This window comes from Lampetra planeri, chromosome 54 (genome assembly GCF_965212315.1).
Source record: "Lampetra planeri chromosome 54, kcLamPlan1.2.h2, whole genome shotgun sequence".
Taxonomy (NCBI): domain Eukaryota; kingdom Metazoa; phylum Chordata; class Hyperoartia; order Petromyzontiformes; family Petromyzontidae; genus Lampetra; species Lampetra planeri.
Window position 1 is genome coordinate 2324128 of NC_136160.1, and position 15800 is coordinate 2339927.

General features: G+C 48.3%; 1 protein-coding gene and 1 long non-coding RNA gene across 3 annotated transcripts in view; one reads left to right on the top strand and one right to left on the bottom strand.

Moving 5' to 3' along the window:
* Nucleotides 1-10513, bottom strand: part of LOC144735273 (transcription factor MafB-like) — a 64179-nt gene extending 53666 nt beyond the window's left edge. Inside the window, exons 1-2 of one of the 2 annotated variants that reach the window (XR_013588599.1) lie at nt 10103-10513; nt 8238-9721 (exon numbers count right to left, since the gene is read on the bottom strand). Coding sequence is in view for 1 of the 2 variants with exons in the window: in XM_078617787.1 (XP_078473913.1) it covers nt 8310-9599 (1290 nt within the window). In the remaining variant the exon portion in view is untranslated. Of the gene's footprint in view, nt 1-2037; nt 9722-10102 lie in introns of those variants that run through there. The other variant, XM_078617787.1, reaches the window with a different exon arrangement.
* LOC144735274 (uncharacterized) lies at nt 8057-11176 on the top strand. Its single transcript, XR_013588600.1, has 2 exons — nt 8057-8765; nt 9236-11176. It is a non-coding gene; the product is annotated as an uncharacterized LOC144735274 (long non-coding RNA).
* The last annotated feature ends 4624 nt before the right edge of the window (nt 11177-15800 follow it).

The following is a 15800-nucleotide window of genomic DNA, read 5'->3' on the forward strand; positions in this document are numbered from 1 at the left end:
GCACAGATAGAAGGGTTAAAAAACAATTATCAAACGGCTGAATGTCATCATGTCAGTTGCTTTGCGCTGTGGAGGCAAGTGTGCCGATGCAGGGTGGACGCACACACAGCACGACATGCCACAAGTTTGCATTTGCGGCCGCTATTCATTTTTTTGGCTCCTAGAATTGAACCCCTTTTGTTTGTTGTAGCCGGGAAACAGCCTGAAAACACAAAGACAAAGATCCCCCATATAGCCTTAACAGACTGTAGGGGCAAGTGCTGTTAGCGAGTAGCACCTATGAAGGCCGGCACGGCACACGAGGGGGTGGGTGGCCAGCACCACGCCCCGATCGCCTTTGTCTCCCTAGTGGCAATGTTTACACGCCGCACCAAGTACTCATTTGAGGCTGAGTCGACCTAGGGGAGGCCCGAAACCGGTTCAGATAATCGTCACTGAATGTTGGCCGTGAGCGGGATTCAAACCCGTGTCGCCGGGTTCGTAGCGCAGCGCGCTAACCACTACACTACCGCTCCCACCGGGAACACACACACGCACACACACGCACGCACACACGCACACACACACACACGCATGTACACACGCACACACACGCACACACGCACACAAGCACACACACACGCACAGACACGCACACACACGCACAGACACGCACGCACACGCACGTACACACGCACGTACGCACCATAGGTGCTTCGTGCGTGGTGGAGGAGAATGGGGGGGGGGGGGTACAGGCCCAAGACCAGCTCAGACAAATCGTCGCCGGTGTTGGCGACCATGAGGGGGGGGGAATCGAACTCGGGCTGTCGGGTTCGTAGCGCAGCGAACCACCGCGCCATCGCCCCTCCAACACGCGCACGCTACCCCCCCCCCCCCCCCCCCCCGGTGTATATGACCCCTTTGTAAATTCACCGCTGCACGTAGGCCTCTGCGTGCCATGCGGGGGGGGGGGGGGTCACGGGGAGTTTGTTTGACCGCACCTCGCCACGCAATGCTCAGTGTAGGCTAGTCGACGAGAGGGCTGTCTGTGTGTGTGTGCGTGGTGGCGTTCGTCAAAACTGCTCGAGAGATCGCTCGGCAGCGGCGGTAGCCGTCGCCGGCAGTATCAGAGCCGCTGTGTTCATTTTGCCCCGCACCTCCGATTTGCGCGGGCGGCTACGTACGGCGCGCAAAAAAGTCCGAAGCTCGTACGTGCACAGACGCGTGTACGTTCAGGGTGCAGCGCGCTAACTGCCACGGCTAATCCGCCGGAGTTGTCAGCTTTAGGTTGAACTTGCAGAAGGCGTTCGTGCGTTTGTTTCGCGACGTCCGTGCGCGCGTGCGGGAGTGAGTAAGACGTCAGCCGTGGCAGAAGGAGAGCGGAGGGTGCCGATAAGCCCTCAACGCGCCACGCACGCCGAAGACTGGACAGTTTTCTCGCCCCCACAAGATTTGCATGCCGCTCCAAATCGCGCGTTTGAGTTGGTTGTAAATGAACTTCCCAAAAAAAAAATGGCCGTGAAATACGAAGTGGGGAAAGTATACGCGATGGATAGACGACACGCGCGTGACACGCACGCAGACAAAACACAAAGTGAAGAAGAAGACGAAGATCACCTTCATAGCCCTCACAGACTTTCGTGTAAGTGCTGTTAGCCGGCACGGCGCACGATGGGGGTGCTGTGGCCGGCACCACGGAGTGGACGGACTGACGTACACCAGGATATTCGTTCACAGAATCGGAAGCTGTATTCATATCGGAGGTATCCGATGAGCTATGAAGATCATTTTTTTGAGGTCAGAACGTGAGAACAACATTTTTTGGAACAGGTCAAGTTCTCGGGGAAGGTCCAGGAATGGTTCACAGTCACACCCGATCGTGAACACACGCGCACGTGAACACAAGCAAACGCGTGAACACACGCACGTGTGATTGTGGGAAAATCTAGGTGATAGAAATCGTTGAAATTGCACGGAAACTCGATGCAAATAAAAAAAACACACGCAAACATCAAGCAAATAACCCTCCCCCCCCCAAAAAAAACCACTCGCGCTATATTTTTAGTTTGTTTTCCCTTTCAATTTTAATGATGACCAAAGCAGCACAAACAGTAAAAAAAAAATATTAAAATTAAATAAACAAAAATAATCAACATCATCATCATCATCATCATAGTCGCCGGGCCCGTAAACATTCCAACGTAACAAAAGCGCACGCTCGGTGGGGGGGAGGGGGGGAAGACAACACAATTTCGTACAAATTTCGATTGGTGGTGGATAAATCGACTCGAGACAACACACACGCAGCGTCCAGTTTGCGCGCGATGGCTTTGTTACAATTCGCATGAACGTCGGAAGACTTCCTGAACTCTGCCATCGCAAGGCCAGATTTCAAACAAACTATTTTTGTTCATTCTACCAGGTTAAGGCCCCGCTGAGCTATACAGCTCGTTTCCAGAAGCGACCTGGCCACAAATGATAGCTTCATGCAGTGTCAAGTGGAAATGTATAGCAGCCAAATACTCTAGAAACGCGCACGTTGATTCGAAAAACCGGAGGACCCGGAGATAAATCCACGCGACCACGGGGAGAGAGAGACACGCAAACCACAAATATACAGCGGGCATCGTCAGGTTCTGGATCGAACCCACGACCTCCTGTATACCAGGCGAGGTAGTTAACATCTCGCCATCGCGAATCAGGTATTGGGACTTCTGATTTCAGCGGACACATCGTACAATTTGCATTTTTGTTTTACAACGACGCCCGCCTCTGAATAATTCTCTTGCGGTCGTGTATATAAAATCTACGACAGTGTAAAACAAACCAAATGTTATCGACTTTTTAGTGCAACGTACAATATTTACAAACACATATTTTGATACTCTCATCTTCTTGGGACGAGTGGAATTTAGAAATGTAGGAAAGAAAAGATCTTAAGCCATGCATTACTACTAAGTTATGATTTCGATATTTTTTATATTGTGTTTGTATTTGTGCGGTGCTATCTTATAAATTACATTGTAATTACACACATGTAGAGGGAGGGGAATGTCAAACTTGCGTCTAATGGGACAATTATTCCACAAACTAACATCAGTCTGCTTTTTCATGGTCGTTATTATTTAACTTGGGATTAATGTCATGTTGGCAAGATGATATTGATGATGTGGTTGGCATCAAATTTTATATCACAAAAGTAAAGTTATAGGTTCCAATCCTGGTCACAGGCTAAATGAACCCATCATCCACTCCTCCTGTGTTGATAAAATTAAGCATCACTTTGTTGGCCAGTCAACGTTGGTTGTCATACATACATGTGGGAATCTGGAATTGGCAATATGGAATTGGAAATGTGGAATTTTCACCCCACACGGTCTCAAAGCTACCAGCAATAGTTGACGTCTTACATTAACAAAGGAGGCATTTTGAGATTTGTAAATACTTTTTTTTGACCGTCGCTCAGAATTTTCCACCTAAATCTGAGCCCCCAATCCTCCAAGAAGAATTCACAGCTTGTAAAAAGTCACCGTGGTAAGGAAGCAACGGAGCGCCGTGCACACATTAGCCTGATAATCATATCTTAAAGTTAATGATAATCAAGGTTATAGTGCATCAGGATTTGAGAGACACTTGATTATTGCACTTCGCTATGATTGGGCCAAATCTCAATTTGGACTGCGTCAAGAAAAATTCCTCGGCAATGCTTAACAAAAATAACAACCACACCTATACCAAAAATACATTCCTGAACATTACACCCAAAGCCAGTGGTTCATGATTTCAGGACCCATCATTGTAAATTGCAATTAAATAAATATCTTGGTAAAAGTGGGGTTATCATTTCCGAAACAACTTTAAATCACGCGGCTCGCGGCCTTGTCTCTTCAACTCATTTCACGCAGCAGAATTTGTTTTGATTAAAATGGAGGGGGGAGAAAACAACAACAACAACAACATCGAACTGGATTTCAAATGTACAGAGTCATCGGCAAGGTGTAGCAATTGCACGAATGCCACAGAGATGATGCTACACTATCGCAATCGTGCAATATGATAGCGACGTATTCTTAGGTTTTTTTCGGTAAAGTCACGTAGGTAAAAAAAATAAAATTAATAAAAGTAAAATAAAAATAAAATAAAAATCACGACGTTTCGGAGGCAACACAAGCTTCCGTCTTTCAGTAAAATAAAAATAAAATAAAAATCACGATGTTTCGGAGGCAACACAAGCGTCCGTCCACCTGAAAGACGGAAGCTTGTGTTGCCTCCGAAACGTCGTGATTTTTATTTTATTTTTTATTTTACTTTTATTAATTTTCATTTTTTACCTACGTGACTTTACCGAAAGAACCTAAGAATATGAATCCTTGCAGTCACGAAAGCTTCAAATCTAGAATAAATGATAACGACGCTTGCATTACGGAATTCTCCGGATTGCAAGACGCACTTCCTCTGTATTTCACAGTCAAATTTAGTGGGGGCGGAGAGGGTGCGTCTTACAATCCGGTAGCTGTGCGTGTGTGCGGCCAGATTTTCGTGTAACTTTGCTAACACCGGGCACGTGTTTGGGGTACGTCTTCTCACTCGCCGGAGCGTCTTACGATCCGGAGAATACGGTGACTGATACGATAATTACTACTTCTTATTTTGCTGCGAGTGGAAGCGCAGACGATTTTTTTTTGTGTGAAAAGTGGTCATTTATATATATTTATTAAAAAAGTTTACACACACGCGCGCGCATACACACAGAGACACACACAGAGACACGCACGCGCGTCAGTAGCTGATTAAAAACACTAACTCCACCACCGCCCCCACCTTACATGACCAGCATGTAGGTGCAGGGACTTTATAATGAGCGGCCTATGAGTGATTAGAACAATTACTTTATATATCTGCAGAGGTTTGTCAAAGGTGTAGAATCTACATCACGTGTATGTATGTACGCGTGACGTGTTTGTTCGATGTGGCTTTTAGCGCGATTTTACCGAGTGTAGAATGCACGGAATGTGTGTTTTATCGCAATAAAGTAAAAAAAACTAAATACTGGCAGATTCTATATTTATATCCCCAAGTTGAATCGAGTGGAGCGGTGGTGCCGTGGTTAGCACACGACGCTACGGACCCCGTGATCTAAGTTCAATTCCCCTCCGCCTCCACGGCTAACAGCAGTGGCGAGCGAGTATCTGAAACCAGTCCTGCTCACCTAACCCCCCGCCCCCCCGCAAACCCACAGTGACCAGCGTGGTGAAGTATGGTCAAACAACCCCACCACGATCGACGCACAGCGAGAGTGGAGGCATTCATCCAAGCGACGGCGGTTGTCAAAATTATTTGCCGGTTATTGGAGATTGAATTTCGACCGCTTTTAAACTTTTAGACACAAGTGGCACGGTTTAAAACGTCGCGCTTTCGCGGCTAATATTAAGATAATTGGTTTTCTTGAGACGGGGGGGGGGCGGGCGGTCAGATCTTGTGAATAAAATAAAATGTGTCGTAAACCAGCATCATCAGGCGGTTGATGTCCGACGATGCTCGCTGTTACTGTCAACGTAAAGTGACTGCAGGGATTCATCTTGTTGGTTCTTTCGGTAAAGTCACGTAGAAGGGAAATAATAAAATAATAAACATTAAACATAGTAAAACATAATAATTTATCATGTTTTATTTTTATTATTTTATTATTTCCCTTCTACGTGACTTTACCGAACTAACCAAGAAGATATAAACGTGTCGTTTAACCCGACGCCGCCACCCGACACGGCCAATTAGTAAGTTCATCACACCGGCGTGTTGGAGAGTGAACCCACAACAACATTTACAATTCGGGTACCGTCACGATTCGCCGGTAATTACAACCAGCTTCATCAGGCGACAGCCAGAGTCGTGAACAAATCCTCCTGTTGGGGTCTCCGAACCAGCACTAAATTGGCCACGTGCGCTCACGTGACAACTGGGTTAATTGGCTGCGTCGGGTGGAGGAGGGTTTACGACACAACGTTTTACTCGCGCGGCGATCTAAACTAATAAAACATCAGCTGTGAATGGCATAATTATACTGCACTCATTCACCGTGTGAAGCTTTGCAATTAGCCGTGTGTGTGTTATGTTGTGCGCTAGCCTTAAACTATGAATTAAACTATTTTTAATTTTATTTTACCAGGTCAGGCCCGCTAAGCTATATAGCTATTATTCAGAAGCGACCTGGCCACGATTGATAGCTCAACAAAGCGGCTTATCATCGTGTGGAAATGTACAGCAGCAGCCAACTACTCTGAACGCGTGATGCCGATTCTAAATGGGGAGGGAAAAAGCGGAGGACCCGGAGAAAAATCCACGCGACCACGGGGGGAGAGAGAGACACGCAAACTCCAAATACAGCAGGCATCGTCAGGGTCGGGATCGAACCCAAGATCCTCCTGCATACCAGGCGAGGTAGTTAACACTTCGCTAACGTGCGTGTGTGATACGCGTGCTACTCCTGCAAGATCATGTATTTTTCACGTGGACATGTGCTTTGTAAACCGCCGCGTGTCAAAGTTTCTTTCCCGCTCGTGCTGTTTAGCTAAAAGAGTCGTTTATGCACCAAGTCACCGCACACACTCTGCAGGCTGATGCACCAATTCTCTCTCTCTCACCACACAGTCTCTCTCTCTGTGTGTGACACGATCATAAACCCGCCGGACAAAGACGTTCGTCTGCATGTCCACACACGCGATTCCAGTTGCATCGTTATCACGGTCGCGACTACCACAACTGCCAGCTAAACTCTCACTTGGCAGGATCGCGAGGGATGGCGACGGCTATGGACAGAACTTCACCCAGAAGTGGATTGATCATGGCTGGCCACTGCTGCTGCTGCTGATGATGATGAAACTTAAGTTGTGTACCAGACAGTGGTTGTTATTATTATATTGACACGCAGCCTTGGGGAGGACTTTCATCCAGCAGTGGAGAGCCTCGGCTGATGGTGATGATCATGAATTAGTGGTGGTAGCGTTTGACAAACGTTGGATCAATGATCGTGGTGACTCTGATGATCGTAATGATTACAGTAGACGCTGATGGCTGAGCTGTACAGTCCTGATGAATCCCTAACGGGAGTGAAACGAGTAATATGTTTCTATATTATATGGCCGTCTTATTGTGCTACTGTTGCCTAAAATAATTTGGCCACAATGTTAGGTGGTGGTGCGTGCATCATAACATCTCCGATGAACACGGTTGGCTACGTACGGTGCCAAAAAAAATCTACATTTCGCGTAGACACGCAACTGCAATTCGCACGCAGCACGATCCCACGCCGTGCTCACGAATTCATGAACGCGCCGAAAGTGTCACGAGCTGATCGGGCAGAGCTCAGCACTGCACAACGGTACTGTGCTTATTACTGCCGCGCTACGATAATCGTGGTTTTAATTTAAAAAATATATATTAATATGGCAAGAGACATGAAGAGAGGGTTGGGGGCTGGTTGAAGAATCGTATGTACACATTTGTTCTTTTGTTAATCCGTCAACAACTAATCTGGCAGTTTGACAAACATTGCATTTCTTAAGCATTTAAAACAATAAAATAAAATAAACACAAACGCACGTGACATGTTCGCAAAAAAGGTAAAAAAAAACAGCAATTGATAACACAATGATGCGCGCACGCGGCTCTGAAAAGACCAGACACACGAGGTTCACGGACACAATGCCGGGTATCGGGGCTTCGGTGTAACACGTGGGAGTAGTGGGCACGACAAACAGGCAGGCAAGCGGACAGGTAGGGTGGTAGCTATGTGGACAGACAGGTATGTGCATGGGTGAGCAGATAAGCAATTAGGTGGCGAGTTAGGTTACGCCAGGCAGCTGGGTGGATGAGTGGGATGAGTGAGAAGGGATGGAGGGAGGTAAGTGAATGTGCAAAGTAGGTGAGCGTGCAGGTAGTCATACAGCTAGGGAAGTATTTAGGTTGGGAGACAGGTAGCCCACACAGCTGAAGAGTTAGCTAGGTCGAGAGATAGGCGAATACACCGGTGGCTATACAGGTGCGGATCTAAATCGGCAGGGTAGGTAGCCCAAGATAAAAAAAAACACAGGTAAGCAGGCAGACATGCGGATATAGACGTGAGCATGCAGGCGGGCAAGCAGGTAAGTGGGGGGGGTGCGGACAGGTGAAATAGCCACAGAGTGGCCACCCAGGAAGCATCGGGTGTGAAGTGAGAAACCAGGCAGGTGGGCAGGCAGTCACATCTTACCCTACCCTACCGGGGTGTGTGGGTGAGTCTCTCTCGTCCCCCTTTGTCTCTCCCTGTGTGTCTCTCTCTCTGGCTCTGTCTCTCACGAGTAGTATCCTGAAGGCGAGGGCGCTGGTACAGCAGCAGCAGCAGCAGCGGAGGAGGAGGAAGCGTCGGAAGATTTCCCCGTCCTCTCGTCTCCTTGATACTGAGCAGCAGCAGCGGCGGCGACGGCGGCCGGAGCTGCACCGGACGTCACCGCAGCTGACAAACGCTCGCATCTTGCCTTGTACGCGTCCCTCTCTCGAGCGAGACGAGCCAACTCCATCCGCAGCGCGTCCACCTGCCGTTGGAGGTCCGTCTTCTCGTTCTCCAGCAGGTGGCGCTGCTGCACTCGCTTGTGCCGGCACGACTGCGCGTAGCCGCGGTTCTTGAGGGTCCGACGCTTCTGCTTGAGCCGCAGGACCTCCTCCTTGCTGAAGCCTCTGAGTTGACGGTTCAACTCGCGCACGGACATGGAGACCAGCTGGTCGTCCGAGAAACGGTCGTCGACACGAAGGTTGTGATGGTGGTGGTGGTGGTGGCTGCTGCTACTGCTGCTGCTGTGGTGGTGGTGGTTGCTGTGATGGTGGTGGTGGGCGGTTAGAGGAAGCGCACCTTGCAAGTGCTGCTGTTGTTGCGGCTGTTGTTGTTGCTGTTGCTGCTGCTGCTGCGGGTGATGGTGGTGGTGATGCTGTTGTTGCTGGTGGTGATGTCCTTCAGCCAGCTCGGGGTCGTGGAGATAGGGGGCCTGCTGATGGTCGCTGTGATGTTGCTGCTGCTGCTGATGCTGCTGCTGCTGATGGTTCGGAGGCAAACCCCTGTAATCGAATCCCTGTAGAGGTGTACCGTGATGGCCACTGTTGATGAGCGCCTCGACTGCATCCTCCGGCGTGAGGCTCAGAGGGTCCGCGTTGAGATGCTGATGCTGCTGCTGCTGCGGTGGCTGCTGCTGCTGATGTTGATGCTGCTGCTGTTGTCCATAACCAGGTCCCATCCAATAGAGCTCTTCCAACTGATGCGATCTGAGGTCTGTAGACGGGCTGAGACTTGGTGACGAGGGCACGGAGCTGCAAGGCGTCGAGGAGATGGAGCCGAGACGAATGCAGCCACTTCCACCACCACCGCCAGCACCACCACCACCAGCACCACCACCACCAGCGCCACCACCACCGCCGCCACCACCGCAGCCTACTCCGTTCCGGGGCGGGGAGTCTGGTCCTGAAAGATCGGCGACGTTCGCCATTGGCTCCTTCTTGACTTCGAATTTCAAGAGGTCAAAGTCGTTCACGTACTGCATGGCGAGAGGACCACTCGGAGAACTAGAACAACTCAGGTTCATCTCCACGGCCATCGCTACCCGGTGCTCTCAGCCCGCCATCGTGGCCGGGTCAAGGTTGGGTCAGTGACCGGGTCCCGGGTGATGATGCCAACACGCGGATCTCTGCGGCCGAGGACCAACGCTTGATCGATGACCTGGCCAAGGTGAAAGAGAAATAAAAAAAAAATTGGCTTTCCTTTTTGTTGTTAAATGTACAAATCCTGAGATGTCTCAATGAAAGGAATTAGGGTAATCGAAGTTTAGTTAGGGGTTCTAAGTGTATTGTATTGAGTCCTGGTTGTAATGCTGCTGCTGCTGCTGATGTAATTATATGACTCCGCCAGGAATGTCCTTTTTAAGATTGTTTAGAACTTTTTTTGTAAAGGAGTCTCAGCAATACGAACGGGTTGATCTAAATTAACACTCTTACAAACTGTACATTCCACGTTTCATTTAAAATTGCGCCCATCATTAGCAATATTACAACCACCGTTACCAACGTTGATATAAAATAGTGTGAGAAAAAGTATACGTACTTTTTTTACATGCTTCCGCAAATGTTCTTCCTTTAAATGTGGCTCGAAAAAAAAAGTAAAAAAAAAAATTCGTTTAAAATAAAAACAAACCCTATGTTTACTTTGAGAGATTTGCACCAACTTTCCTCGCACACTTTTTCGCCGCTAATTGCGAAGCTCGTAAGACCGTGCTTGATTAAAAAAAAACACGAAAGCATATATTGTTATTATTATGTTGTTGTTGTTGCTGCTGCTGCTGCTGCGGTGATGTGCCTTGTTGGACACACACAGAGAGAGGGAGAGAGAGATAGTGAAGGGTAGCCAACAACAAGAGAGTTGCCTTGCAGTGGGGAGAGGCTCTCCCCTGCAAAGCCCTTTTATATCCGTGCTGACGTCACGTCGAGAGGGTGGCTGTGAATCGCCGTCTCTCTCACTCTCTACCCTCTCTCGTCAAACGCCTGGGCCAGCCAGCCGGCTAACAACCGGGCTAACATCGCAAGCCACACGGTCAGTCGGTTTCCAGCCGACGATCTTAGTCGGCAGTCATCAGTGCCCGAGTTTCGCGCGACTCAACTTCATTGCTGGGCTCTTCATCAGTTTCGGCGGGTTGGCTTCGTCCGTTCGGAGGCTGAAGGCAAGAGGCAGAGCGATGCGGCCAAGCCGAGATAGCCGGGCGGCTGGAGAGTGAATCGTTTAAACCTTTGGCTCATCGGTCAATCGCGAGCGTCAATCGGCCAGTCGACGAGCCAAACGAACGGCGGTGCAATCGGTGAGTGGTTTGGACGTTCGGCGAATCAGTCGGACGGAAGGTTGGTCGGTCAGCCAGCCACGGCTGTTACACGCTGCGTTCAAGGAATGCAATGCAATGGACCGTGATTCGTAGAGTGTATATGCATGTGTGATATGCAAATGGATGTGTATTGTTATGTGGCTGTTTATTTATTTTTAATGCATTCATACCAATGTAAACATCATCGCCGGCCGGTAAGAATGTCTATTAAATGTTCAAGAAATGTACATATATAGATAAAAAAAACGTTTTAAAATGTACTTGGATATGTATATATATATCGTATTAAATGAGTGTGTTTCCAAGTGTGTGCATTTTGGTGGTGGTTCATGCTTCAGTGTTTCGCATGTCAAGGCTGCTTGCTGTACGCGCGTGACTTAGTACAGGAATTCACTTGCGGTCTAAATGCTCGTGCATCATGAGGACACGGGGATTTGAAACATCACACGCGCGTGCGTCTTGTGTACGCGCGCGTGTGTGTGTGTGTACGCGTGTGTGTGTGTGTGTACGCGTGTGTGTGTGTAGCGGGGAGCGGTGGTGTAGCGGTTAGCGCTACGCTGCGCTACGAACCCGGCGACCCGAGTTCGCTTCCCGCTCACGGCCAACACCGTTGACGATTATCTGAACCGGTCCTGGGCCTCTCCTAGGTCGACTCAGCCTCAAAGTAGTACTGAGTGCGATGTGTGTGAACATTGCTACTGGGGAGACAAAGGCGGTCGGGCGTGGTTGCTGGCCACCCACCCCCCCTCGTGTGCCATGCCGGCCTTCATAAGTGCTCGCTAACAGCACTTGCCCCTACAGTCTGTTAAGGTTATACGGGGGATCTTTGTCTTTGTGTGTGTGTGTGTGTATGCATGCTCTTGTTGGGTTCGTCTGGTGAGTGGTGGTGTAGCATCGGTGACGCGTATCTGGGCCTCCAGATATCGATCGACTGAGCCTTGAGTTAGTACTCGGCGTGGCAGATAACGTACCGAGCACTGTGGAGACAAAGGCGACGGGGCGTAGTTGAGGCTGTCTCTCTCCTAGATCGACTCGGCCGAAAGCGACAAAGGCGGTCGAGGAATGCGCGGCCACTTGGCATAACCCCCCCCCCCCCGTGACTGGTAATAGGCGCTTCCTAACTTCCGCGTGTTCCTTACATGCAAGCGAAAGTGGGCTCATTCACTAACGTGTATCTCCAACAGCATTGTCTGACACGTGTGTACGTACACACGTGTCAAGGAAGCTGCACGTTGTTTTGCGTGCATCGTGTGGACACGATGGTAATGCCGTACACTCAGGCAGCATGGCTCGTACTTTTGCAAAAGGGTGTCGAGGTTTAAAGAGCCTTCGCTTCTTCTTGGTTCTTTCGGTAAAGTCACGTGACTTTACCGAAATAACCAAGAAGATGAATCCCTGCAGTCACGAAAGCTTTAAATCGAAATTTGAGCCTTCGCTTGTTTTGCGGAGGTTGACGGTTCGAGTCAAGCGGCCGCCCTGATTAATGCTGCGGGGTCGTGTTAGCCGTAAGATAGCGACACAAACGCGGCGTGCGCTTCACGGTGGACGTTAAAGATCTCGTGGCGGCATTCGTTTGTTTTGCCGCTGCGTGGCGGCGTCGTGGTCTGAATTCGTTTTTTTTTTTTAAATTAAATGAACGGACAAAAAATAAATTTGTTCCCCGCAAATGAAGACATTTGGAGTTGAGTTAAGCATCAGCCCAACCACCCAAAGCTGTGAACACTTGGCAGGACCCTCTTGAAAATAGTCACGAGACTCAGTGTGGCTTTCCTGGGCAAACAAGCCGAATAATGCGAGATAAAGACGAGTTTAAAATATCCCGTGCCCGATCTTTGTTCAGAGGGAGGTGGAATGGCTTCAGGTTGGTTCTACTGCCCTCTGCCGAGCAAAACAATATAACATCTCCCTTCGCAAACCAGCGCCTAATCTCCCATGGAATATTGAGACGGATTATGATGATGCACGCTGAGTATGATGATGAACAGATACGATATAAACGTATTGACCATGACGATGATGATGATGCATCATGATGATCGACGATTGTGATGTTCTTATATAGAGGCTGCTGCTGCTGATGCTGCTGCTGCTACTGCTGGGAAATCCACACACTTTGCTGACAAGTAAATTCTCCTTGTGGGAGTGCTGTGCGCGGTACGGAACGCGGTTTAATAATTACACAGTCGGCCACGGCAAATCCACTGCTGGGACGAAGGCGAACAGGCCCCTCGCATAAGCTCCAACTACCTTGGGCTGCCGTTCCGTCACTGCCCTCGACCACCCTGCCACGGTTAGAGACCCCTTCGAGCCGCGCCGTGCGTCCTGCCAAATTTGCCCCCCACGATTCGCTCTCGTGACGACTGCTGCGCACTTATTAAAACCTGCGGACTAAAGTTCTCTAATCATCCACGTGTTCTTCTTTCTCGAGTTCAGTGTCACTGTGCACGGCACCGTTGGTTCCCTTCTGCTGTGCGTTGATGGCCGCGCTGTGCGAACCACGTGTTGGGAGCGGTTGCAAAGAGCGTGTCTACCACGATTTGTGTGAATGGCACGATTGTGGTATAGATGTAACGTAGGAAGCGTAATGTGCAGAGCGTTTTCTTGGTTCTTTCGGTAAAGTCACGTAGAATGGAAATAATAAAATTATAAAAATAAAACATAATAAAAGAATTCTCACGACGTTTCGGCCACAACGCAAGCAGCCGTCCTCAGGTGGAGAGCAGGTCTGTCGAGGAGACAGAGTCTCTCCACCTGAGGACGGCTGCTTGCGTTGTGGCCGAAACGTCGTGAGAATTATTTTATTGTTTTCTTTTTATTATTTTATTATTTCCATTTCTACGTGACTTTACCGAAAGAACCAAGAAGATGAATCCCTGCAGTCACGAAAGCTTTAAATCGAAATTTAGTGCAGAGCGTTGTTAATCCACTGCTGGATGACGGAGCTCCCCAATGCTGTGGCGGTCGTAAGGGGGGGTTGGTAGGGTGGGGGGGGTTTGACCATACTTCACCTCGTTTGTCAGTGCGGGTTGATGAACATGGCGGCGGGGGGAGGGGGGGGATGCTGGAGGACTGATTCAAAATCGGAATCCGAATCTTTATTTATACCGGAGGAGGAATCCGATGAGCTATAAAGTTATTTTATTTTTTACAGATGTCCAGTAGGGGCGGTTCAGAACCTTGCAACAACAACAACAAACAATACGAAATCACGATAGGAGCGCAACGTATAGCAAAGGTAAACACACCACTCACAAACAATTAAACTAAACTCTTTTATTTTAAAGCTGTCGTGACTGCAAGGATTCATATTCTTGGTTCTTTCGGTAAAAGTCACGTAAAAGGGAAATAATAAAAAAAAATGTTTATTATAATTTTATTATTTACCTTCTACGTGACTTTGCCGAAAGAAGCAAGGATATGAAACTAAACTATTTTATTTTAGCAGGTATAGCCCACTGAGTTTGGTTCAAGACGTAGTCGGCTTTCGCGACCATCCATAATAGAGGTTTTGTTTGGGTTAGATCGCGTAAATCTATAAATGTGTCGTTAAACCCGCCACCACCCGACACAGCCAACTAGTGAGGGTCGTCACGTAAACAGAACGTAGCCAATTCGTCACTAGTACAGCACTAGTGTGTAGTGTATAGTGTAGTGTATAGTGTAGTATACTAGTACAGCACTAGTGTATAGTGTAGTGTATAGTGTAGTATACTAGTACAGCACTAATGTGTAGTGTATAGTGTAGTATACTAGTACAGCACTAGTGTGTAGTGTATAGTGTAGTGTATAGTGTAGTATACTAGTACAGCACTAGTGTGTAGTGTATAGTGTAGTGTATAGTGTCATATACTAGTACAGCACTAGTGTGTAGTGTATAGTGTAGTGTATAGTGTAGTATACTAGTACAGCACTAGTGTATAGTGTAGTGTATAGTGTATAGTAGTGTAGTGTATAGTGTAGTGTATAATGTAGTGTATAGTGGTGTAGTGTATAATGCAGTATACTAGTACAGCACTAGTGTGTAGTGTATAGTAGTGTATAGTGTAGTATACTAGTACAGCACTAGTGTGTAGTGTATAGTGTAGTGTACTAGTACAGCACTAGTGTGTAGTGTATAGTGTAGTGTATAGTAGTGTATAGTGTAGTATACTAGTACAGCACTAGTGTATAGTAGTGTAGTGTATAGTGTAGTATACTAGTACAGCACTAACCGGTGTGTTGGAGAGCCAAGCCACAACATTTACAATCTGAGTTACGACGTTTCGCTAGTAATCCACAACCAGCTTCATCACTGAGCTTATTTTTCAAAACCGCCCTGCCCATCACGAACGATAGCTCACCGCAGTGGCTCATCACCACGTGGACATTCCTAGCGGCCCAAACACTCCAAATAAAACTACAACGCTTGCTGCAGAAGTCGCCCGCCGCTGACGTGAAACGTGGCCGGGAATGTAACTTGTGCTCACGCTTTCCCCTGGCAAAAAAATTTATCGAACTACTTTATAATATCCTCGCTTGCAGCAATTGCCCCAACAGTCTATTCGCGCTATGTTAGACACCCATTTACACACCGCCGGTTAGCACAGTTGGCTACGTAGGGTGTGAAAGAAGTTCAACATACAGAGAGCGCGTGTGTGTGTGTGTGTATAAAGTGTGTATGCTCGCAGTTCACAATATCAGTGGAACGTGTGATCTCAACTTGTCCTGGACCTCCCCTAGAAAATATTCAGCTTTCAAATGCGTACTCGATGCCGTGTGTGATCAGCCGCACTGGAGAGACAAAGGCGGCCTGGTGCGACATTCGCCACTCCAACCACCCCCTCGTGGGTGCCCCGACAATACAAAGCGAAGTGCTCAGAAGTAAAAACGCCGCTTAACGTTCCGCCCAAATCGAGAATCGTTCCGTAAGTGGAGCGGTGGCGCAGTGGT